This window comes from Salmo salar, chromosome ssa02 (genome assembly GCF_905237065.1).
Source record: "Salmo salar chromosome ssa02, Ssal_v3.1, whole genome shotgun sequence".
Classification (NCBI taxonomy): Eukaryota; Metazoa; Chordata; class Actinopteri; order Salmoniformes; family Salmonidae; genus Salmo; species Salmo salar.
In genome coordinates, this window is record NC_059443.1 from 40,086,055 (window position 1) to 40,113,321 (window position 27,267).

A 27,267-nucleotide genomic window follows, 5' to 3' on the forward strand; every position below is an offset into this window, starting at 1 on the left:
CACTAACATATAATATGTTTGTGTTTTTCCAACATGAGTTCTTTATGTTTCCTGCTGGGGTCCAGACCCCATTATGATTCATATCCAAATCAATGGTTTCAAATAACCTCAGTGACAAACATCAGTGACAAATGCCTTTGTTGATGGACACCTGAGTGGATCTCGCTCCTCTCATTTTTACTCTCACGTTCCCCTGGCCATGTTTCCGTTTATGATGTGGGAAACATGTAAAAATAGGTAATATACTGTACCAGTCAAAAGTTTGGCCACACCTACTCATTCAAGTGTTTTTCTTTATTTTTACTATTTCCTACATTGTGGAATAATAGTACTGACAGCTTTGCACACTCTTGGCATTCTCTCAACCAGCTTCATGAGGAATGCTTTTCCAACAGTCTTGAAGGAGTTCCCACATGTGCTGAGCACTTGTTGGCTGCCTTTCCTTCACTCTGTGGTCCAATTCATCCCAAACCATCTCAATTGTGTTGAGGTCAGGTGATTGTGGAGGCCAGGTCATCTGATGCCGCACCATCATTCTCCTTCTTGGTCAAGTAGTCCTTACACATCCTGGAGGTGTGTTGGGTCATTGTCCTGTTGAAAAACAAATGATAGTCCCACTAAGCTCAAACCAGATGGGATGTCATATCGCTACAGAATGCTGTAGTAGCCATGCTGGTTAAGTGTGCCTTGAATACTAAATAAATCACTGACAGTGTCACCAGCAAAGCAACCCCACACCATCGCACCTCCTCCTCCATGCATCACGGTGGGAACCACACATGCAGAGATCATCTGTTCACCTACTCTGAGTCTCACAAAGACACAGCGGTTGGAACCAAAAATCTCAAATTTGGACTCATCAGACCAAAGGACAGATTTCCACCGGTCTAATGTCCATTGCTTGTGTCTCTTGGCCCAAACAAGTCTCTTCTTATTATTGGTGTATTTTAGTAATGGTTTCTTTGCAGAAATTCAACCATGAAGGCCTGATTTACGCAGTCTCCTCTGAACAGTTGATTTTTAGATGTGCCTGTGACTTGAACTCTGTGAAGCATTTATTTGGGCTGCAATCTGAGGTGCAGTTAACTCTAATGAATTTATCTTCTGCAGCAGCGGTAACTCTGGGTCTTCCTTTCCTGTGGTGGTCCTTTTCCGGATTGACTGACTTTCATGTCTTAAAGTAATGATGGACTGTCGTTTTTCTTTGCTTATTTGAGCTGTTCTTGCTGTAATATGGACTTGGTCTTTTACCAAATAGGGCTATCTTCTGTATATTACCCCTACCTTGTCACAACACCAGTGATTGGCTCAAAATAAATTCCACAAATTAACATTTAACAAGGCACACCTGGTAATTGAAATGCATTCCAGGTGACTACCTCATGAAGCCGGTTGAGAGAATGCCAAGAGTGTGCAAAGCTGTCATCAAGGCAAAGGGTGACTACTTTGAAGAATCTCAAATGTAAAATATATTTTGATTTGTTTAACACTTTTTTGGTTACTACATGATTCCATATGTGTTATTTGATAGTTTTGATGTCTTCACTATTATTCTTCAATGTAGAAAATAGTACAAATAAAGAAAAACCTTTGAATGAGTAGGTTTGTCCAAACTTTTGACTGGTACTTTATGTCAAAACATGTGGGGCCACAGTGCATGAACCAGAACCATGTCGGAAATTACACACTCCCCATCTCTCTCGCACAAAAATATTTATTTTTCATACATTCCATATACTGTCACGTGCATTGAAAGCATGCTCTTCTCCTCCGTGACGTGGTTTCATGGCCACAGCATTCCATGGAGAGGATAAGGGGGCCACAACACCTCCTTGGGGAACACCGCTCTCTCTCGCTCCACTTCCTGATACAATAATCCAAGGAGAGACCAGGCAAAGCCACAGTGGCACCAGATCCCTAATCCCTAATCTCACGTAAACTCTCGCTTTGGGAATGCGGTGGAAAAAGCTCAAGAAGGAAGAGGGATATTGCACTATTCCACAAACCATTTTTTTTTTCTGGGTCGCACTCTCTGTGCTCTGTCCCCAATGACCACAAAGAATGTGTTTAATATGTGTAAGATTTGCCCAGCGAGCAGAATATTCTGCGGGTGATGAAGAAACCTCTGAGTTGGTTCAGTGTTTCCACATTATGTCACCCACTTGTTTTTCATTTTCATCTCTAATGACCCTACTGCTAGGGGTCCGCCTCGGGGCCACTGTGATATACTAGCCCACTAACATGAATCTAATTACCAATACACAGACAGCACTTCAGGATTTACAGGTTCTGACTAATCAGCACTTATTGTAAGGGATAAATAGTAGAATGAAGATTGTGAGTCATAACAAGTCGATCCTAGAGTGGGAGGACAAAAGCATTCGCCAGGGGTCAGGGATTTCGGAATACCCTTATGGTGGCAGAACTATGTCCTGTTTTTTTTTTAATATGACCCTGTAAAAATAACAGCAGTGACATAAGCATGCTGGACAGTGGCTGAGTTCAGGACTCTGGTCCTGTCTCCGCTGGCCCTGACCATTGCAGGGCCTTTTTTACAGCAGGCCGACCCCATCAGAAAGATTCCTTGAAAGGAGTTCCTTAGTGTGGTTCCAGATCTGTTTGTGCTGTCCTGTGGGCTCCTATGGTCATTGGCGTGACAATGGCCATAGAATTTGGCAAACAACCCAAACCGATCTGGGACCAGGTTAGGAGTTTAACATTTTAGTCCCCCAACCAAGACCACAGTATTTTCCCAGTGCAATTACATTAAATTTCTATGAGGAGACCCAGCCTCTAAGACATATAGTGTGAGACGTAGCATTCTTCTTGTCTTTTCTCCCCGTCTCCCCCTCTGTTCCTCGAGAGCCAGCAACAGTGAGTGCACCCCTGGACGTGATTCCCACCCTCACTCTCCGACCGCAAAATTCCTATAAAACGTAAATCGTCTACAATTAACTGTTAAATCTGCTACTGAATTTCTCTGCTTGAGGTTGTGGTCTATATTAGTGGATTACCTGTTTTATTATGGAGCCTCGGAGTGAGGTAGAGTGGGTTGTGGATGTTGTAAGTCTCCAAAATATGTCTGCAATCCTGAGGTTAAGACAGTTCATCTCAGGCTTCAGCTCAAGTTGCTGTGAGCTCTAGGCCTGGGGTTCCCTTATTGTCTTCTACTTATGCATAGCCCTACATTTAATTTTTGGACAAGCAACCAATTGGATATTGCGTTTGGACAACTAACCACCACTTCTTAGACGTGGTCAAATATATGTGGTCTTAGACGTGGTGTATAGATAGCTACTCTAGCCTATGGTGACCCATTATGGCTAACTCTCTTGGCAGATGCGACAACACCCTTCAGAAATTAACATTTTATTTAGCACATCACATGACAGTCACCTGGCTGAACTCATAACAGGTCATACCAGGTCGCATTTCACATCCAAATCTGATTCTAAATTGAATCTAAAACTCTAAATCTACATCAAAGGTCAAAATGTGTCCTGACAGTACTGGACTCTGGTGGAAAATTGGCACTCGTGTTATTTTTGCTGTGACGGTTCCCAACCCGACACCACACACACACACACACACAAACACGACAGGCTGGGTGCAGAACAGGGTCAGCCGCAAAGCAACACCCCTGGAGCAGTTTGGTGGATAATACCTTGCTCAAGGGCACAATGGCTGTACAATTGGTGGTACCTGAGAGATAAATGCCAGCCTCCGATTGCCAACTTACTCCATAATTTTCCCATCAGCACTGGTAACCCCCCCCCCCATCAGGAAATGTATCATACTTATATCTCTAGAGTCATAGGGCTTCAATTAACCTCTGTGCTTGTTTTCCAAAATTGAGACAGAGAGTTGTTCTGTGTTGGGGTATAATATGGATCTCAACATCTCTAGGAAGAAGATCACTTTTTCCCTGTGTGAATAGAGCGGCTTCTATTCTCTAATTTGTTGTGCAGGACTGACAAGCATCCACCTCGGTGTGTAAAATAAGCATTTATAATTAGGGGACTGAGGTGTTGAGAGGTCCTGACAGTATCAGAGACCACACTCTTCCAATTGTCTTGCCTTTGAACTGTGAAGACTGAGGAGTCTCACATGTCTTAGGAAACATGTGAAGAATCCTTGTTTATCAATCCTCATCCTTTTAAGAATTGAGACACAATAGTTCTTTCCATAAGGTTTTGCAACCCATGATGCAGGTTGCAAAATATGAATAGGATTTCTATGGCTTACATCACGTGTGTCTTCTTTACCACATTAAATACATTCCACTGAATCTAACAGTAACATAATCAAAATCAAATCAAACTGTATTAGTCACATGCACCCGAATACAACAGGTGTAGACTTTACAGTAAAATGCTTACTTACGAGCCCCTAACCGACAGCGCAGTTCCAAAAAATACGGATAAGAATAAGAGATAAAAGTAACAAGTAATTAAAGAGGAGCAGTAAAAAATAACAATATATACAGGGGGTGCTGGTACAGAGTCAATGTGCGGGAGCACTGGTTAGTTGAGGTAGTATGTACATGTAGGTAGAGTTAATTAAAGTGACTATGCATAGATGACAACAGAGAGTGGCAGTGGTGTGGAGAGGGGAGGGGAGGAAGGGGGGCAATGTGAATAGTCTGGGTAGACATTTGACTAGATGTTCAGAAGTCTTATGTATTGGGGGGTAGAAGCTGTTTAGAAGCCTCTTGGACCTATACTTGGCGCTCCTGTACCGCTTGCCGTGTGGTAGCAGAGAGAACAGTCTATGACTAGGGTGGCTGGAGTCTTTGACAATTTTCAGAAACTTCCTCTGACACCACCTGGTATAGAGGTCCTGGATGGCAGGAAGCTTGGCCCCAGTGATGTACTGGGCCGTTCACACTACCCTCTGTAGCCGAGCAGTTGCCATACCAGGCAGTGATGCAACCAGTCAGGATGCTCTCGATGGTGCAGCTGTAGAACCTTTGCGGATCTGAGGACCCATGCCAAATCTTTTCAGTCTCCTGAGGGGGAATAGGTTTTGTCGTTCCCGCTTCACAACTGTCATGGTGTGCTTGGACCATGTTAGTTTGTTGGTGATGTGGACACCAAGGAACTTGAAGCTGTCAACCTGCTCCACTGCAGCCCCGTCGATGAGAATGGGGGCATGCTCGGTCCTCTTTCTTCCTGTAGTCCACAATCATATGCACTCTTGCTTCAATGTCAAGACCATATTCACCCAGTTACTTTTCCCAACTACACTATCTTGTTTTCCATTTATGTACATTGATGATTTCGAGGCAGCACTCAAAACCCTTTCTTTTAAAAGTTGCTTTTAAGAATAATAAAAGCAGTGCTCAAAATGGTTTCCTTAATTCCTTTTTTTATTATTATTTGAAAACATAGATTTATGTTATCACATCCATCTTTTTGTTGACCAAGTCCTCAGTGAACTGGTACTGTTGGCACCCAGTTGGTACTCATGCCTAGTTATGTAAAAGTGGTTTGGGCTGAGTGCAGAACCATATGAAACGGTGATCTGCTAGAGCTAGCCTAGGCACTTGTCTCCGTGTAGTCTAAATAAAATGTGACGATCAAAGCACACCAGTTCAGACCAGAACAATACCATGGTGTAGGGTGATGCATGTGTCAACATCATGTTCTACAGGCTCAGCACAGCTTGCTGATGAAACACTTGGATTAACCTCTCCACTATTCCAGGGAGTGTATTAAAAGTTTCTAGAAGTGCCGATCGAGGATCAGGTACCTTCATGTCCTTATAATCTTATTCATTATTATCTAAAAGGCCAAACTGATCCTAGATCAGCACTTCTACTCAGAGACATGTTTTTGCATACCGGCCCAGATCTCAGGTGAGTATTTAATTTCTACCCCAAGGACATATAGCTGTTGACATTTATATCGAGAACGCTCCCTCTTGTTGACTCATATAGTCAAGATGAGACAAATGAAAAAAAGAGGGGAACAGAAGTGAGATAATTACCCATATTGGGGCAAAGTGCGCCGGATAGATCATGCCTGAGTTAAGAGAAAGAACAGCTGTGCAGATTTGGGAAAATAAGAGAAAGTACTGATACTGGTCACACACATACATCCACACATATAGGTTTCAATTTAACACGTGTAAAAGCTATCAATAAACTTACAACAGCAAAAAACGTAATGAAAGAATGACCAACGATATGAAAGCAATACCAATCGCCCAGGGTCTATTATGCACTTGTTGACAACATTGGATGAACTCTACGCTATGGCAATTCAAGTCCATAACACAAAACGATACAGTAGTAGGCTTACTGTTCATATTGTTGTTCAAGTTTGCTATGTAAGTGTTGCGTGTATCCTAGTACCTGTTGTCTGTTATCCCCACCTACCTGTCGTGTGTGTGTAGCAAAATAGTGATGTCAGCTGTAGCCTAGATTTCAATCAAATCACCATTTCCATTAAGTTATTTTTGGGAGAACTTGCATCTGTGTAAGGTGTGAATATACTTTGTTTTCAGCAAAAACAACTTTATCACTGTCAATCAACAAATAGGCAAATCCATCAACACTACATGTCTATTCATGTAGTGTCAGGTGACATTGGAGCAAACAGTCTGGAGTTCAAATTTGATATAAACTAGGCCTATGCTGGGGGAGTAGGCCCCGCTGAGGAAGGGCTACTATAATATGGCCTACATAATGGATGGGCAACCTTGATGCGGGTGGGGGCCACAAAACATCTGCATTTATCACGAGGGGTTGCAGTGGCTCTGTGTACCCACATTTAATATATCTGAGTGAGAGTGACTAAGCAAATCAATGGGGGTCCTGGTCAGTAATTCAACCATTATTAATACAAGTTTGGATAGCTGTCTAGACTAACTACCAAATCATAAAAAAATGTGAGCTGACATGGGCGACTTGAGTGACTGTCAGTGACTGACATAACAATATAAAAACTGCTGAGGCATAACCAAATTTAGGAATTGCACCTAACTCCGAAGGTTCGAAGTTAGAAGGAGGAGATTTTTTCTCCAATATCGGGGCGGGGTCTTGTGACTAACTTCCTCATAGACAGTAGAGCCGGTGAACTCTGTCACTCTTCAGCATCGTACAGTTAGAGGTCCGAGTAGACTGCAGTGAAAAAGGAACGGGAAAAGTTGTACAGTATAATAATCTGCCACTGGAGTAGCGACCGGTAGACCGGCTGCAATTCTCATCAGTTGAATGTCTGGTGACACAGGGCGAGAGGTGGGCTTCGATTGTCAAGTCGCAAAGGTGCATTCAACAGCGGATATAACGTCGGGTAAGCGCAATCACCCATTCTACCTACAAGAATGAATTGCAAACTTTTCGCCATCGTATCGCCACTGTCCTTGGGTAGGCCTACGCACACGTTTCTTATTCTTTGGTTTTCATCAATGAATCCATGTACATTCTTTCTTTGTAATCATTCGTTTGTGCTATTATGAATCTCATTCATTGCGCATTTGAGCCTGACGTCAGTAATGTAGGCCTAATGTGCTTTATTGAAGTAAATACTAAGTTCAGCAGTGCTCCGGGATTCAATGAATGAATGAATGAATGATACAGCAATGCGTATAATCCATGTCAGGACAGGAAGAAAGGATCACCAGACAATTTAGAAATAGCCAACTATGTAGCAGTTTGTCCATATTATACTAATGACATTAAGTAACCTGAGAACAACTGGAAATTGAGACTAGACTATACTTATAAACGTTAGCTTTCTGCTGGGCAATGCAACAAAGGGAGTTATTAAGTAATGCCATAACAGCATGTACTCTTTTGTTTTCACATGTCAAGCATAAGAGCCTCATAGAATGGGATCTTTTGACTAATGATGTGTCAATTTCAATATGAAGTTTCTACTTTTCACATTTCTAAAGCAACAAACGGTCAATAGCTCCCACCTAAACGACTCCAAGTATCTCCTTTATAAGTATACTAGGAAAGGTGACGTAATAGGCTATATCTCTTCATTTGTGAATTTCTCCAAGTTTCAGTTGGTTGGAGAGATATTTAATGTCTTATACATGGTTAAATACTGAGTAAGACATAATAACAATGTCTTCTATACAAGGGTCTAGAAGTGCTGAGATAATTGGAGGTTCTCTAGACTTTAGTGTCCCTGAACATGCTCCAGTTGCACTGAGGAAATATGAAAATTCTTGCCACTTAGCACCTTCAGTAATTACACACAGTGATAACTGGGACTGAAGACAGAGGGAGCCATGAGGGAAGGATTGCAGGGAAATGGGGACTATTCTTGTCACAGGGAGTGCTGGCCTGTCCAGTGCCCACAGATGGGTTGCATCCCAAATTGAACCGTATTTCCTACAGTGGAGGCTGCTGAGGGGAGGACGACTCATAGTAATGGCCGGAACGGCGCAAATGGAATGGCATCAAACGCATGGAAACCATGTTTGATCCCATTCCACTGATTCCGCTCCAGCCATTACCACGAGCCTGTCCTCCCCAATTAACGTACCACCAACATCCTCTGATTCCCTATAAAAATGGTCAAATGTAGTGCACGATGTAGGGAATAGGGTGCCATTTGAGACGGAGCCATGGAATACTTATCACCACTATTCCCTCTGTTTTCCCTGGCTTTAGTGCTACATGTTGAACCTTAAGGCTGTCATCAGGGCTGGCATGTCTAGGGCATCCTAGCACTGATGCAGGTAGGTAGCTGAGCAGTTCCCTCACATTTTTCTTTACATTTTTAGTCATTTAGCAGACGCTCTTATCCAGAGCATACAATGCATTTTTTGTATTTTTTCCCCGAACCCACAACCCTGGCGTTGAACACACCATGCTGGCATTGCAAACACCATGCTCTACCAACTGAGCCACAGGGAAGCCCTCCTCATTGACTCGGTGGTCAGTCCCCAAGGCTGAGCAGTTCTGTGGCCATGTGTTTGGGATGGGGATGTCTATGTCGCTGTGTTTTGAGTTGTGAATTTTCATAATTGCATTGTACTGTAAATGCTAGTCATATTTAAGGTTGAACTTCCCCAAAATTCCCTAGTTTTCCTAAAATCCTGGTTAGAAAACTTCTGGAATCGGTATGGAATAAGCAGGAAAACCTGGGAATTTTGCATCACTAGTCATGTTGCTGTCTCATCTGTTGCCGTTTCACACGTTACATCGGGCGAGAAAGGGAACATGTGGTCACTGGAAGATACATCATACCCTTAAAATAGCTGTGTTACCAGGCTTACTGTGAGTTCCAGACCAACTAGGTAAGGCTCCTGCACAGTTGGTTCTCCCTTGCATGCTTCCTGCCTCCTGCCCCACCTGGGACAACTTTAGAGATCCCTGTTTTTCTACACTCAAAAGACTACAATAGCCACAAGGCTGTTGACAACCAAAGCAACCATTATTGCAGTTGTTTAGCAGTTAACCCATTTCCTGTAGTTTGTTTCAAGTAATAATTTTATTTTCAATTTCTACTTCAAGTGGAGCACACTTTGTTAATAACATATAAAATAATGTCATTCAAATAATTTGACTCACCCACATAAGTATACCTGGATGCGCATGTATCCACTTTAAAATAGGGTGTGCTTTGTTTGGGCTAATGGCTAGGTTCCAAGGTGGCGTAGCAGTCGGACATCTGTTTTGTCTTGTCCCGTGTATATATAGTTTTCTTCGTATATATTTTTATTCTCAATGTCCATCTACGGATTGAAAATACTCTTCTGCAATCTTTTATTTTTTACACTTTTAGAACCGGAACCCCCATCAGAAGCTAGCCAGCTACTAGCTAAGAGTCAGTTAGCCACTGCTAGCAGTCATCACCATTAACTCGGACATCAGCCAGCCTCAGCCCGGTCAATTCCTGCCAGTCTGCACAGCGCAATATTAACCCAGAGCATATTGGACTGCTTTTTCTCTGCCACATCTCCGGATTCCTACAGCAAGCTCTGAACCTTTACACCGGATCATCGCAGCTAGCTAGCTGCTATCCGTGTGGCTACTCCTGGCTACCGTCTCTGTCCCGAAGCAAGCACCAGTTAGCCTGGAGCTAGCCTCGAGCTAGGCCCATCTCCGGGCTAGCCGAAGAGGTCCTTCAGCCAATTCTTGGGATACAATGCCTATTTTGCAAATTGGCCTGGACCCTTTTACTGCCGACACGGAGCCCCGCCAATCCATCACGACTGGTCTGCCAACGTAACCGTCTGAAGGAGTTTCAACAGGCTCTTCCGTTGCGACGTACCCCGGAGGCCCATTTGCTAGCCCTGGCCCGCCATGCTTTCCACCTGGCTACCCCTACCCCAGCCAACCTCTCAGCACCCCCTGCAGCAACTTGCCTAAGCACCCCCCCCCCCGCTTCTCCTTCACCCAAATCCAGACAGCTGATGTTCTGAAAGAGCTGCAAAATCTGTATCCCGACAAATCAGCAAGGCTAGACAATCTAGACCCTCTCTTTCGAAAATGATCTGCCGAAATTGTTGCAACTCCTGTTACTAGCCTGTTCAACCTCTCTTTCGTATCGTCTGAGATCCCCAAAGATTGGAAAGCTGCCATGGTCATCCCCCTCTTCGAAGGGGGAGACACTCTAGACCCAAACTGTTATAGACCTATATCCATCCTACCCTGCCTTTCTAAAATCTTCGAAAGCCAAGTTAACAAACAGATCACCGACCATTTAGAATCCCACCGTACCTTCTCCACTATGCAATCTGGTTTCCGAACTGGTCATGGGTGCACCTCAGCCACACTCAAGGTCCTAAACGATATCATAACCGCCATCGATAAAAGACAGTACTGTGCAGCCGTCTTCATCAACCTGGCCAAGGATTTCAACTCTGTCAATCACCGCATTCTTATCGGCAGACTCAATAGCCTTAGGGGCCAACCAAAGTTTGGCTATGAACCGAGCGTGAACCATCAAAGTTCCCCCATTTGGTTGGGGCGTCACCTCACCTTAGCTGAGGAACGCACCCTTAACCTCTCTCACTAAAGTGTCAGAGGTCTGACAAACTACAGTGTTCTTTAAAGGAGCTCCTCTTCTGGGTGTGTCAGTGTTGAGCATCTGTTATACTGTACTAATCTAATTTATAAATCGGCACCATTCCAATTACACTATAGATACTTTTGTATGTGGACACCTCTTCAAATTAGTGGATTTGGCTATTTGAGCCACACCCATTGCTGACAGGTGTATAAAATCGAGCACACAGCCATGCAACCTCCATAGACAAACATTGGCAGTAGAATGGCCTTACTGTAGAGCTCATTGACTTTCAACGTGGCGCTGTCGTAGGATGCCCCGTTTCCAACAAGTCAGATCGTCAAATTTCTGCCCTGCTAGAGCTGCCCCGGTCAACTGTAAGTGCTGTTATTGTGAAGTGGAAACGTCTAGGAGCAACAACGGCTCAGCCGTGAAGTGGTAGGCCATACAAGCGCACAGAACGGGACCACCAAGCGCTTAATGCATAAAAATTGCCTGTCCTCAGTTGTAACACTCACTACAGAGTTCCACACTGCCTCTGGAAGCAACGTCAGCACAATAACTGTTCATCGGGAGTTTCATGAAATGGGTTTCCATGGTCGAGCAGCCGCACACTAGCCTAAGATCACCATGCGTAATGCCAAGCGTCAGCTGGAGTGGTGTGAAGCTCGCCGCCAGTGGTCTCAGGAGCTGTGGAAACGCGTTCTCTGTAGTGATGAATCACACTTCACCATCTGCCAGAAGAACGCTACCTGCCCCAATGCATAGTGCCAACTGTAAAGTTAAGTGGAAGAGGAATAATGGTCTGCGGCTGTTTTTCATGGTTCGGGCTTGGCCGCTTCGTTCCAATGAAGGGAAATGTTAAGGCTACAGCATACAACAACATTCTAGATGATTCTGTGGTTCCAACTTTTGTGGCAACAGTTTGGGGAAGGCCCTTTCCAGTTTCAGCATGACAATGCCGCCGTTCACAAAGCAAGGTCCATACAGAAATTGTTAGTCGAGATTGGTGTGGAAGAACTTGACTGGCCTGCACAGAGCCCTGACCTAAACCCATCAGACACCTTTGGGATGAATTGGAATGCTGACTGCAAGCCAGGCCTAATCGCCCAACATCAATGCCCAGCCTCACTAATGATCTTAAGGTTGAATGGAAGTCCCCCCAGCAATGTTCCTAAATCTAGTGGGAAGCCTTCCCAGAAGAGTGGAGCAACAAAAGGGGGGCCAGCACCATATTAATGCCCATGATTTTGGAATGAGATGTTTGAAGAGCATGTGTCCACATAGCTTTTGGTATTGTAGTGTATGTCTTCTTAAAAGATCTCATAAATTATTTTAAATAAGAAAATAAGCAATTGATTCATAAACAAGGATGGAAATAAGTGTCTTACCACTAAATCTTATGCAAAAACCTTAGATTTAATAGATCAAGTACACAGCTTGTTTCATAAACACGGATAGAAATAATAGTACTCGTTGATCTATATTAAATTACATTTGGTTTATGAAATTAGATTTGATGGGAATTAGATTACTTTTAACATTGATCTTCATTTTTCCATAGCATCACATTGTCACTTATGAAAGTCAGAGGGTCAAAGATCATACCCCCAAGACATGCTTACCTCACCCCGTTATTGGTAACGGTGAATGATCTTTGACCCTCTCTAGGGCCTTATTAATTCAGTGCTGCGAAAAATGCAGACGGAATCACAGAATCAAGACATTAAAACGCAATTCAACAATATTAAAACATTTATTGAACATAGGAAATCAACTAAGTGTATTAGAAAATGCATTAAGATGCCAAAGATTATCATAAGACATGAACAAAATGCATCAGTGATTCATATTTTCCCATAAACTTTCTGAAGCGGCAACGGCACAGGAATCCCCCCCGTCTGAATTTGCGCATTTGTCAACCACTTTGTGTAGCCATTAGCGATGATGCTAATGTAAGACAACCTCTTCTGGTAGATGGAAAGGTTCCCAAAAACCTTCTCAATTAAATGTTAACTACAAAGTAGCCTATGCCTACCTGGCAGAATGATATGATTGTTTGTATCAATCCAGTGGCCATTTGCAAAATCTGCAATCGCGTCATGAGCGTTACAGTAACATCGCTAACCGAATGGTCTCAGGATGGTGCACAGTTAAATTAAAGGGCAACTACACCCAAAGATGAACGTGTCTTAGATTTTTACAGGCCTCAAAACTGGTCACCTGATGTGATTTAAGCATGGTTGTGGACTTAGAACATCCAAACCTGAAAAAGCAGGGAAAAACCGAAACCTGAGGGGGAAAAAACTAAGAATTTGTGGTGGAAAACTAACGGAATCAGGCATAAGATTTGACTGATTTTGTAACTCCAAAATAACACAATACATGATTTACCAATCATTTCTCTTGGGCACAAAATAAACTGTAAAAAAAACAATACAAATGCATCCAACAAGTTTGTAGTCACAAGCTTGATGTAATCATTGTGTGCTAGGAAAATGGGACCAAATACAAAACTTTTGACTACTTTATTTAATCTTTAGTAGTGATTGGAAGTTCATCTCTTTTTAATGACTCATATCTTCTTTTGACTCATTTTGTTACTTTGAGTCAGTAATGCCCAGAGCATGCAGGACCCCCTACCTGTGAACGATGAACTTAAAACTCTAAAGAGTCATGATTCTGCAAGCCTCACGTTCACGTTATTGGAGCTGTCATTTGTGACATTGTTTAAAGCGCACTATCATTTATTGATTGCTAGGCATACAAATAAGATAATTTCTTGACGCATTTGAACAACTCTTGGCAGAATGCATTGCTTGACTGCCGTGAGGGTGATTGGCACCATATCGTTCGCGAACTGCAGCACCCCAACGATTCGTTCTCGAGTTCGAATTTGTTGCGCAAAGGCTGTGTGTATGTTTTGGTTCTACAAATCTGTGTCCATCGTAACATTCAATAATAAATTTTTGCACCATGCGATCAATTATCAGTTCTATAAATGTATAAAATAAAATTGTGTGTATTTCAACCCCCTTTTCTCCCCTATTTAGTGATATCCAGTTGCGATCCAATTACGATCTTGTCTCATCACTGCCACTCCCCAACAGGCTTGGGAGAGGCAAAGGTCGAGTCAGGCGTCCTCTGAAACATGACCTGCCAAACCGCGCTTCTTAATTAACATGCGCCCGCTTAACCCGGAAGCCAGCTGCACCAATGTGTTAGAGGAAACACCGTTCAACTGACGACCGAAGTCAGCCTACAGGCGCCCGGCCCGCCACAAGGAGTCGCTAGAGCACGATGAGCCAAGTAAAGTCACCCCCCCCGGCCAAACCCTCCCCTAACCCAGACGACGCTGGGACAGTTGTGCACCGCCCTATGGGACTCCCGGTCACGGCCGGGTGTGACACAGCCTGGGATCGAACCCGGGTCTGCCGCGCCACTCGGGAGGCCCATGTATTTTCTTCTTTATGCTGCCTGCAGCTTGATCTTTTCCCTGCGCACATCTATGACAGACAGCTGTTGGTCGGAGCACGGCTCCTGAGCCACTGAGCCGAAGGAGTGCGTATTAAGTCGTTCAAAAATAATGAATTGTTTGCGAACTGCACATCACTAATCAATGTCAGTGTCAATCATTTTGATTTAAAGAAAGGATTAGTTGTTAAACAAAATCTCTTTCTCTGAGCTATTTTATTAGTGTAAAATCAAAAAAATTGGCATACAATAGCGCTCATTATTTGAATTATTTATTTTATCTAGGGTGTCAATCATTTCTGACCCTATATGGACAGTGGTATTTCAGCTCAAAGCCATGTACTGCCGTCAACTTTGAATAAAACCGCTCTTCCTCTCACTTGTACACCACAACTGGGGTGCCAGATAGCCTAGTGGTTAGAGTGTTGGGCCAGTAACCGAAAGGTTGCTGGATCGAGTCCCCGAGCTGACAAGGTAAACATCTGTCGTTCTGCCCCTGAACAAGGCAGTTAACCCACTGTTCCCCGGTAGGCCGTGATTGTAAATAAGAATTTGTTCTTGACTGACATGCCTAGTTAAATAAAGGTTGAATAAAAAATAAACTCAACTTCCTCCTATGAAGAGCTGTGTGATCTGTAGTGTCCTGCTGTGCCAACAAGGCCAGTCTGTTGGTTTTACAGTGACTTTTTTTCACAGAGGGCAAAAAAGCCAACATGCGCTATGTAGTGTCTGGCATTCCTGCCTTGACCCAGCTTATGGAGTATATCATGTATTTTGCCAAAACAGAGCACTATCTATGGCGTTTAAGTGACCGGTCACCTTCTTTGTAGGTCTCTGTGTTTTGCTGAAGGTTAGTAGTGCTCTGTTTTGGAGTGGTGCCATGTTTAAACTTCAGTGGGACCATAATGACTTGTAATCAAATGTATTGGTCACATACACACATATATTTTGCAGATGTTATTGTGGGTGTAGGGAATTACTGGTGGGTGGGTTTGGAGGCTGACAGTTTCTAACCCATAGTACAATGATGACGGACAATCCACAGTCAAGTGCAGGTTGCTAAGGACTGGAATGTTGAATTGTAGTGACAGGTTTGACGCTGCACACCTTTCATTCCCTCTTTCTCCAACTCTGAGGAAGGTTCCTGTAGCTGTTACTTTTTGCGGTCTGCTTGCTGTCTATTTGCTGACTCTCAAACGCTAAGGGGAATCGTTATTGCGGTATGTGAAATATTGGTTAAGCTACCCAGGCAATATGAACACTAGTTTTACAGAAAAAGATAACATAATAAAGGTATTGAGCACACAAGTGGTCCTGAAATGGACCTGTCAAGCATTACTTCCAAAGCAGGCTTTTCTTTCTGTATCCTATACCCTCAACCCCCATTTCCCTCTTCCTCCTGCCTTCCTCTGGTAGCCAGACTAGCCACTAACCAGGCACCCTTCAATTGAGTGTGGGGGTGCGTGGCAGGCAGCTGGAGTGTGTTTGGCCTGTCTGTGAAGGGGGGGGGTGACCTCATGTTTCCTGTGGGGGTGGGTGTCCAGGTGCTGCAGTGTTATTGTGAGGGTGCACGGCTTCCTCCAGCGGCTGCTTTGTTGGTAAATGAATGAAATACGATCCTGAGAGTTTGACCCTCTGCGGGAGGCAGCGTAGGTGTTCCCTGCTGCGCTGTCTCTTCTCCTCTGTCTCTCTCTCCTCTCCCTCTCTGGTATAAAGGTTATTTATGCCATATGTCGTTCTCTTCCATATAATGTTGTTCACCTATTTCTATTATAAATGTTTATTTTGTCCCTACTATGACATCAAATAATCCTTCATCTCTACCCGATCTTGTCAATGCATGTCGTGCAAGAGTTTGGCTATTCCAAAAACATTTGCGGTTGGAACTGCATGACGTCAGCTACAGCTCCATAGTTCTTGTGACGAAGCAGATGTTTAGGTAAACGATTCCTGTCAAGTCATCACCCCCCCCCAGTCATGTATCCGGCTCTGTGAGTCAGCCATGACTGGTTCCCTGGCTGCGCCCAGGCCTACAGTAGGAGGATGTTGTCTACTGCAAGACAATGAGAAGTATAGATATTGAGATGTTGAAAGGCATGTAATCATAATTAGTCCCCTCCTGCACAAAACAATCATGTGACATAGCAAGATTTTATCCTGTATTTTAAGCCTGATCCAAAAATAAGAATTAGACAAATGAAAGCAATTGGCTGAGGATGATTCTGGACCATCTGACATAAAGAGGACCGTTTGATATAAAAAAAAAAATAAAGATTCAAATCCAGGCATATCACATGATTGCGCAAAACACATGGCCCTAGTCATGACGTGAGACGGACTGTCCAGTTAGTATCAACACCCTCCCTCGTGATTTAATGTTATCCTGTTAGAAAAGGTTCATCATTTTAGTGGCACGTCTATAGTGAGGCAACCTGCCTTCTCAGTTGAACTGTTGTGAAACAAAGTGAGGACCGTGTTCAGTCAGGCTTAGGCAGTCTGATGGTTGATTTCATCTTTTGGCATGCATGACTATCCCCCTCGCCTAAACTTGCAACACTGTTAGAGAATGTGCCCTAGAACACTGGCAGCCACACCGCAGTGCCTTGTCAGTTATAAACATCAATCTTTGAATAAATGGGGCCATATATATTTTTTTTCTTTCTCCAGCAAACATGCCTCCAAAACCAACAAGCAAGTCACATCAAGCCGTGTAAAAGTGCACAAGGCACACATTGCAAGTTTGAGGACAAATTGCAGCGGGTTTTGAGATAACGAGTAATGTGATGTGTATTATGAATTTCATACATACAGTAATGGTTACATAGGGATGTGGCTAATGACTAAATCATAGGATAGGCCTGTATGATTAGCAGAGGCACTTGGGGGGGGGGTGTGTGTGTGTGTGTAATGTAGTCAAATAATAATTTATACAGCGTGGTAGGGAGTGTAATTTCATCTTGCAACAAACCTGAGAAAGACAGTGTGTTCAGGCCTCTTTGCTACTGTTCACTCAGCAGCCCTATGTCCTCCATTGAAGTGGGAGTGTATATGTTCTACAGATATATTCGCCATACAGTAACTTAAACATCCCTTCCGTAGCTGTCCCTTGTTACTTTGGCAACTCCCAAAGCATTTATTTCGAGGACCGTGACCTACCAGAAACCTTCTGTCTGATAACAATGAAAGGAATAACAATGAGGAAGATGGGTGAAGTTTTATCGAGAAATCCATTGATCAATCAAACACATCAGCCCAAACCTTTTTCTGTTTGCTTTCTTCTAATGGTAATAATACATGGGTTATGTCTAGCGTCTTTCAAGACCAAGACGCTTCTGCTCTGTGAACTTAAAGGTGGCTGCCAAAAAAACACATCTGTGGGACAGACTGTCCTGAAGGATCACCCACCCGTGATAAGCATGTTGTATCTCTTGTCATCTTTCAGTAATCCTATTCTCGGCTAGATTTACACCTCCCATAATGTATGTGACAGAAGTCATTGTTCATCTGGAGTGTCATGGATTTTGTCTTCTCCTTTTTTGGGTTGCTCTCACTCACCAAGCATATGGCCTAATTGGCCATCACTTTGAGGCATTGTGGCTTGCTATGATCCCCACCACAGAGTGATTCTCAACAGCCCTGAACAAGGCCCAGCACTGTTGCTAATGCTAACGATACAACCAGAGAGCATTAGAGGGCCTGACGTCTTTCCACAACAGCATGTTCACAAGGCTTTCTCATAACAGTGATGTCCTGGCGTAGCAATTTGCCTGCAATCCTTGTTTGTTCCAACATGCCATCAACACCACTGCAGAGACTTTGTCTTTTATATGGCTCGGCTACCCACCTTGCCCCAGCACTCGCGCGCACACACACTGAGCTAAGTGCCAAGGCTGGTTTATTAGGCTTGATTGCTTCCCAACACTTAATGAGCCTAGCCTCCCACCACATCTGCAAGAAATGAAACCAAATGACTGTGACATCGTCACAGATGTGGAGTAATCGGAGGTGTCTGTGTGTGTGTGTGTGTGTGTGTGTGTGCATTTCCTTGAATTTGTGTGTTTGGATGTATGTGGACCCCTTTTGTGCAGATACTGAACCCTGTACCATAGGTTGTTACTCAGCACATCTTTTCTGAAGGGGCTGTGTGAAGTGTGTACGTGCGTAAATTCCTCAACCCAAGTTATGGATTGGCTCCCCCTAGCCGACCCTGGACTGACCCGTCTTGCATGAATGTTACTTGTACAGATTAGATATGCATTTTCTCCTCTGTTAAATTCATATGGCTGTCTTGTTTATTTGGAGCACAGCTGCGAGTGAGCGTGTTCCCCTCTTTAAGTAAACACAGGCAAATCCTTGCTCCGCATGATGGAACTGGTGGGCCATCAAGAATGTGACTCCTTATCTGGGTATCTTCAGTAGCCGCCTCTCCTTTTCTCTCGCGCTCCTTTTTCTCTTCCCATCTCCATAGTTGAATAGACAGTCGAGTTCTCTCCTCAGAGGAGGCAGGCTAAGACAGGCCAGACCGACCTGCCACATTCACACATTCCACTAAAGGTGTGAGCGTATGTCACTCCGTGGACCGTAAATCGAAGTGTATATGATAAGTTGCCCAAGTCCAACATAAACATAGGGGAGTGTTTACTTGGCAGCAGCATGGGTACATGTTGGTACTAATGTGCAAGAGTCAGGCAGAGTAGAGGGGGAGCCATCGCAATGCCTTGCACTTGCAGGAACCATAAATGGGAGAAAGTGTCCTTGGCTTGGCTATAAAAGAACACCAGCTCCTGGTTGATGAGGAGAAGAAGACGGAGGTGATTTACGACAGGACGAGCAATGGCGATCCACTGCCAGGGATCTTGAATGAAGGGCTGCAGAAAGGAGATGGAGAGAGGAGTGGCCCAAGAGGAACACCGTTAAATCTCGAAGGCACATCTGTCAGTGGCCTGTCACAGCATGGCTTAATCTGAGGTTACTGCAAGTCCCTACTGTTTAGTTGATGTTCAGTCCATACTAATGCTATTGACTCTCACCTGTAGGGGTTTGTGTTAGGCACTAGGCCGGACAAATTCCACTCCCTTTTTTCTGCATGTTAGACTCAGTAATATGACGTAGATGCAGAAAATAAACAGCGTAGTGGGTAAATTTCCGCAAGTCTTGCATCTCTCGCATCTCTCTCATCTCAATCTGCAGTGCTGCACAAGGCGAAGTAATTTAGCGGCGTCTACCTTTTTTTAATTCAACAAAGAGCGGAAGAGAACGTTGTAATTTTATCAGACACACTTGATTAAACTCTTTACTTTTTACTTTTAAGGTCTTTTGTCAAACAGTCGGCTGTATGAGATCATATGACTAATGTACTCCAAAGAGTGTAATCTGTTTGTTTGATAGGGCTCGCAGAACCAAAGGGTGGATTAAGCCCAGGATGTTTGTGGATAGTTGAATATACACTGTGAAAAATGTTACCTAGTTTCAACTAATTATTATTAAGTAACAGCTTTTTTTTAACTTTATTCAACTTTTCTGTTAGTGTTAGCTAAACTTAACCTTTTTAGTTGGCCCAAACTTGGCACCAATTTGAGAAGTCAGGCAAAACTTCTGTCAACATAAAATGTGTTTGCTCAACTTGTCTTGTGTTCATTCACCTATTATTTGGCCATCTTAATTAAAAAAAAAAAAAGTCTATACATAACTAAAAATATCAACGCAACATGCAACAATTTCAAAGATTTTCCTGTGTTTCAGCTCATATTAGGAAATCAATCAATTTACATAAATTCATTAGCTCCTAATCGATGGATTTCACATGACTGGACAGGGATGCAGCCATGGAAGCCAGGCCGACCCACTGGGGACCAAGACCCAGCCAATCAGAATTAGGGCTTTACTACAGACAAATATTTCCCCCTCGCAGGTGGTCCTGGGCTGGCGTAGTTACACGTGTTCTGCGGTTGTGAAGCCGGTTGGACAGACTGCCAAATTCTCAAACAACGTTGGAGGTGGCTTAGGTTAGAGAAATGAACATTCAATTCTCTGGCAACAGCTCTGGATGACATTCTTGCAGTCAGCATGCCAATTGCACGCTCCCTCAACATGAGACATCTGTGGCATGTTGTGTGACAAAACTAAACATTTTAGAGGGGCCTTTTATTGTCCCCAGCACTAGGTGCACCTGTGTAATGATCATGCTGTTTAATCAGCTTCTTGATATGCCACACCTGTCAGGTGGATGGATTATCTTGAAAAAGGATCAAATGCTCACTAACAGGGATGTAAACAAATTTGTGCACCAAAGTTGAGAGAAATAATGTTTTTGTGCATCTGGAAAATGTGTGTGACATTATATTTGAAATCATAAACATGGGACCAACACTTTTTTTAAATGTTGCGTTTTATCTTTTTGTTCAGTGTAGTTGAAACAACAACAAAAAAATAATTCTAACTCATTCCAGAGCAGAGACCAGAACATCTAACATGTTTAGCAGCACAGATGGGACCCAGACCTGGGAGCCATGGAGGTTCTGTTGATGTTGTTGTGTCTGCTGTTGTGCACATTTCTTTGAGGTTTCCAGGCCCGTTAGACGCAGAGTAATGTCCAGACTTTCTGGTTCTCTGAGCAGGACTTTTCTAAGTGTCTTGCTCCCATCGATCAAGACATATTTTTGTGACGTCATTCGAGAGGGAAGAGCGTTGGAGGGTATCTTTGGGGCGATGTCTTCATTTGAAGGGGAATGTGACATCCATAGACTCCAACAGATTCTGTTTCTATGTTCATGATGACATCACTCCCTTGACCATCAAACACCAAGCTGACCCTTACTGCAGATGGAACCCTATCCCTAAACATGACCACCGACTTTGACCGTGACCCTGAACTGAAAGGTTTAGAGGACCTTTGGTCAGAGTGAAATCGATAGTTTCCTAGCTGCATTCCTGTTTAGGATTATTACACTTACGTAGGCAGTATTCTTGAATCAGTTTCAATACAATGCTTAGGATGTAAAAAATACTAATGTTGCTATAATGCTCCATTGGTGTGGGCTGGAATATAATCGCTGCTTTGCACTGTTCAGGTATCCTCAAAAGGTGTAGAGCCGGGGTCCATGCATGTTGCCATCTCCATTCAGACTTAATGGGGGTTGCCAGATTACCTCTCTACTCTCCACTGAGACAAAGTCAAAGCTGTACATTCTCAACGCATTCGCCCATTCCTCTCGAGCAAAGTCTGGCAAACATTATTAGTTGTTTGTTCTCTACTTTTTGACATACGTTAGTAGTTGTTGCACTTTAAGGGGAGCAGGAGACCTAGGCATCCAGCATCAAACAGAACCACATCCAATGCAAGTGCAATGAAATTAAATCAATGAGTAGAACAGACTGCTTGGAAAGCAGTACAGCATAGGGCCAATGACACCAACACCATGACTAAACCCCGAAAATATTTGGATTGGATTTGAAAAAAGTCATCAACATAAGGGCATTTAATCTTTTTTTCACCCATTTAAAAAAATATATATAAATCAATGATATGGTAACACTTTGTTGTTGAATTCACAACTCAACCAAATGTAAAATCAAAGCTCGACGTTGAACTGACGTCTGTGCCCAGTGGCACTATGATGTTAAATATGGCTTTCGGTCTTAAGTCGGCATAAAGATGATATGGATCATAGGTCAGACCACGTCATACTTCTCTGTTGAACGCAGAGATAATTTGTGTATGGTGTATATGTGTGCTCCTACACATTCTTGTGTTTTTGTGTGTGGGTGCCAGCTTTTTAACCTTTACAGTGTAGCCAGATTGAATGGTGTTTACCGTGGGGTGCCCTTTTTATGTCACCATCTGTGGTTGACTGTGATGCTGTGCAAGCTAGCAGCCCACTAATCAGGGCTGTGCAGTAGATCTCGTTAATTTACACCTTGTGTGACAAACATGTACTTTTAGTTGATCGATGGAGACGCCAGGTTTAGTCAGAGCAGTGACTAAACCTGGCGTCTTTGACTACACACCTTGTCTGTCTGCCAGGTTTCTGTCTGTTCCCGTCTCACTGCTAAAGATATTTTCCTGTTCCTACTAGTGTTGCACGGTATACCGAAACTTCTGTACTTTTTCGTACTAGAACTTGTTACTTTCGGTACTTCTGTGAAATCTCACGTCGTTTACTGATTTGGAGAGGATCAAGTCTGTCCTATAGCGCAGCCGATGTCCCCTTATAGCTTGAGCGCGCCGTTCCTGCTTCACTTACTCATTGCTAACTGTAGCCTGTCCTGAGGAGCCACTGCACTCACTGGGAATCTTGGCTACATCATGTTAGCCCCACACTTAAGCTGCACAGAAGTTAACACACTTGAATAATGCAACACGGCATGTTGAAACTGTTAATTACTCTTCGCAAAACAATGTTCATTACAGGCTTGAACACTTTACAATGAAAGATATCGGTAGCTTCCAGCTTTGTAGGACAACTTTCGAAACATAACTAAATAATAAAAACATACTGTTGAAATCCAAAGCTCATAGTCATCAAAAACTTTATTCATGTCCTTCATCTCCCCTGATCATTCCCAGTCAAGATCATCTTTGCTCAATCCTTGAACTGACTGTGTATGTGAATAAGCACTCACTTTTATAAAATAAGATACTGCTTCTTCTATGCAAATGTTGTTGATCAGTATAATAAACTAAGTCCCAAATGGAAAGGAAACTGTTTTTTCATCTGTAGCCCCATGAAATCAGTCAATACATGCTCAATAACACAATGCATGCACACACTTCTATTGAATATGCATTCACCGGTATTGTGAATAGGCCTAGGTTACATCTTGATTTACCCTGTTTATCAGTAGATTTACCATACGAATAAATCAATACCGTAGTTGTATTGGTAAAAAGAAAATCAAATTGATTGTATAATTGATTCATTTAAAATGCATACATTCAAAATTCAAACATTTTCTTCAAATGTAATGACATTGAACTAAAAAGATCTGTCTGGATCAAGTGCAATTCTGTGACTTTAGGTAATACGTCTTGTTTTTTGCCGTTGTATCGTTTTGGTATCAAATATTATCGAGTATCGTGATGCCAACCTGGTATTGGTATCAAAGAAAGAATTCTAGTATCATGTCAACACTACTTCCTACTCTGTTAATCTGTTCTTAAGTCCTAGTCTTGAGGTTTCGCCTATACTGTTTCCTATAGCCTACTGTCTCCTAAAGAAGAGACATGTATAGGACCAGAGTAAAAGAGGGAGTTGAGAAAGAGCGGGGAGATTGTGGTTGATAGATTGAGAGAGATAAGACATGTCTGATTGGGACTCAACGTAATTCAACTCTACTATCTGTGTTTACCGAAACACCTGTGCTTGCTTACGTTGTCTCTTTGTTTAACCAAAGCGCTGGGTGGACTTTGCAGTGAATTAGGCGGAGAAGACGAATAGTGTTTTGCATGGCTGCATGATAAAGAGATCCCATGTGACACAGCGAGATAAGAGTGTGACGGATTGTGGCTCTCCTCTGGTAAAGTCAACTGGATTTCTTAGATTGGGCTCTCCTTCAAGCGCTATTGAACACTACAATAGTCAAGTCCAAGAAACTCCCTGTCCATTCGCACCAAGGTATATCTGCTATTTTTGATAATGATTATGATGATTAAAATGTGTCTACTGAGAATCTACTTATAACAACCTGCCCCTCCCCAAATATATTCAATGACAAGGAAGCAATGACCTGCCCTTGACCTGGCTACTACAAGTTCTGACTCATTTTCCTCAGCAGTGGAGACAGAAGAAGGGCGGGACCAGAGTGAATGAGCATGGAGAATGTGCCTGCATTGCAAAGTCCAGCAGATATTGCACCTTATAGACATAGAATAAGGAGTTTCATCTCTGGGCCCATGAGCTACCATCTTTCATCCACAACTATGAACATGGTCCAGGTTCTCATGTTGGAGAAGGGCAGAGAGATGGAGAGGTAAGGGGAAGGGTAGCAGAGGGGAACGGGGTGGAGTCCTTGGAATGGCAGCTTGATTTATGGACACTTTTTGAAGTGTGCTCATTCCAGCCGTGTGTGTGTGAGAGCCGGGGCGTTCTCCCCACGGTACGGAGAGGGGGAAAAAATGACCAGCGGGTCGCTGACCCCCACTGGCTGCACCACTCACATATGGACTTCCTGATTTTTGTGGCAATTCATCAGCATGCATTTGACCTCCGAAGCTAAAATGAGCAATGCAGTCTTCTCCAACAGACACGTGACATTCTCTTCTCTCGGGTCCTATGTGAAGGTCAAAGAAAATGAGAGAAGGGGGTGGGAGGAGAAAGGAGGTGGTCCTTTTTGATGGGTCTGATGGGGATCGTAAAATTGGGTCAGGAGAGGCGTGTTTCGGCACAAGCCAGCAGTCTTTCCTCTTTCTTCCCTCATGCTGAACTCTGGAAGGATGTTTCGTAACTGTGTGGTTGTGTAAGTTTTGTCATTATTCCCTAGTGGCCTAATGCAGATTTTTTTTTTTCCATGGCTGGTGTGTATAAAAATTGTCACTTTTCCCTGTTATGACAGCTTCAATGAAATCACTGTTTGAATGAACACAGCTTTCATTGGTCTCTTATACCAGTGAGGAGGGTAATTTGGCAGGATTATGCCTATTAAACCCTAGTGCTTCTTATCCCAGTCTGGTCCACTCTCTGTCTGGACTGATTATCCACTCCGTGTGCTTTGAAGACAATGACCAGGATCTGCCCACTTTGTTTTTAGTGCTCATTTCCTAAATATATCAAGTTATTGGATCTTATCGGGTTCATTCATGAGTGGAAGAGTTGGAATTGTGAATATGAGCAGTAATTACACTCAATGGGAAGTCCCAAAAAAAGAGACTTTGTTTTCATCCCTGTTCCCTATATAGTGGCCATAGTTTGACCAGAGCTGTATGTGCCCTTGTCAAAAATAGTGCACTATAGAGAATAGGTTGCCATTTGGGACTCAGTTTAAACAAACTGCTGGTGTGTGTATGCAGCTGCTCGCCGTGTCTGGTCTTCCTGCACAAGTCACCCATTGTACCCCAATTTTGTATTTTTGTCTTTGAGCCCTCTATCTTCCCATTTTAGCCTTTCAGTGTAAAGAAATTGTGTGTGTGAACTTTTGCATGTGCTGTATATGTTTGTGTGGACAGTGGCCTGTGTGTTTCTTTGTCTAGTTGCTTGTCTCTGCGTCAGGCGTGTTTATACAGTACATGTCTGTTTTTCTTTGTGACCGTGTGTGCATGCCTGTGTCGGTGTGTTTGTGTGCACATATAGTACTCGTGTGTACTGGGATGGGATCTGTGAGATATCCCAGAGCGATCTCTGTTTAGGGGGACAGGAAGGAGCAACTGGCCCCCGCATTGTCGTTGACCCCATGCTAGTCATAGGGGTCGCCGTCCAGCAGGAAAGGAACCCACTTATGGCCTCTCCTACAAACACCAGAATGAAAGAAAGGGTCATTACGTTTTTATGAGTGGAAAATTAAAATTTGAGATGTATCAGACGGGCCAACTGGGGGAATGGGACTGTCGACATAGAAATGCCTGTCGCTCCACCACCATTATCACACCCAGTTATTAGGCCTGTTCTGTTTTTGTTCAGTAGTTCTTTAGTACGCTGCTTTTAATATGCTTCTGTTACACTGTCCCTTACTGTACTGACATGGATTGACCTGTTCCTCATGTTCTGGCGGCTTTTGGCCAACTTTTCTAATGTTGCATCAGTTTTGTATATTCATTTTATTTTGGGCACCTTAGATCCAGCTCCTCCGCCAAAGACATAATGTGGTTTTATCGGGGCAAAATGAATGAAGTCCGCCCACAAGTCATGTACAGTATCCCCTGACAGTGAAATAGTTCATCTACGAGCATGTGCCTACTCATTCAGTGAAAAAATGTATCATACAGTACATTGAGTGAGATGGTCAACATATTTCGCATTGCCACAGCATCACCTCCAGAACGCTGGTTGCTGCCCTCAGAACTCCGGGAGGACAAGAAGCAAGGGAACACTTCACTGCCAAATGTTTTATGGTGCCAGGGAATGAGGGCACTGTTTGCACGTCTCCAAGGAGACCTTACTCTGTGAAGAAAAAAAGGACCTCTGGATATTACTGGAAATTACTTTTAACGGTGATTCATCCCAGTCGTTTCCCATTTGGCAGGTTCCCTCAGCATTTTCTGGACATACGTGATGTTTTTTCCCCACAAATAAACCCATCTTTTCAAGGTTGTGGAGCGAGAGAGAGAAAGGGAGGGTTTTTGGTGACAGCAATTTACTCTTGTGAGTTGCAGAGAACACAGCTAGGGTAGATGAGGTCAACTTTGGTACTCATTACAAGTGTACTTACTAGGACCGATATGGAACACTTCTAATAGGACATGTCTCCGATGCCTATACCTGCAAGCCACAAAGCCTCCAGATAGTCCCTATGTAGGTTTGAAATAGAGAGAGCGAGCAATAGGGAAAGAGACCCTTGCCACATTGACCAAAAATCTGGCATCTTAACCCAACGATCAGGTGCCACCATAGAAATCATGAGTGGCCATGTGTGTGAGAGGAATAATTGCTTGCAGTTGTGGCAAGCAGCAATTGCGCGTTGCCATCAAAGGGTGCTCAAATTGCTGACTGTGCGGGCTCTGAAACTCTACACCAGCTCCTTGATGCCCTCGCTAACTGTGCTGAGTCGGCAGAATCAGGCGACCACCTGGGAATGGCCAGTTTACAGGAGCCATTTTGGCTCTGTGCCGCATGGTCTAGCCTTGGTTTTTGGTCCCTGTGGGTTGGAAATAGCCATGGACCTATAAAAG

The 27,267-nt window shown here is 43.4% G+C and overlaps 1 protein-coding gene across 2 annotated transcripts in view; it reads left to right on the top strand.

The window, feature by feature from the left end:
- The first annotated feature begins 7,045 nt into the window (after positions 1-7,045).
- fhl3a (four and a half LIM domains 3a) overlaps positions 7,046-27,267 on the top strand; it is a 44,232-nt gene continuing 24,010 nt past the window's right edge. Inside the window, exon 1 of one of the 2 annotated variants that reach the window (XM_014166691.2) lies at positions 7,046-7,295. In XM_014166691.2, the coding sequence (XP_014022166.1) occupies positions 7,217-7,295 (79 nt within the window). In that variant the 5' untranslated portion in view covers positions 7,046-7,216. Of the gene's footprint in view, positions 7,296-7,346; positions 7,370-27,267 lie in introns of those variants that run through there. The other variant, XM_014166699.2, reaches the window with a different exon arrangement.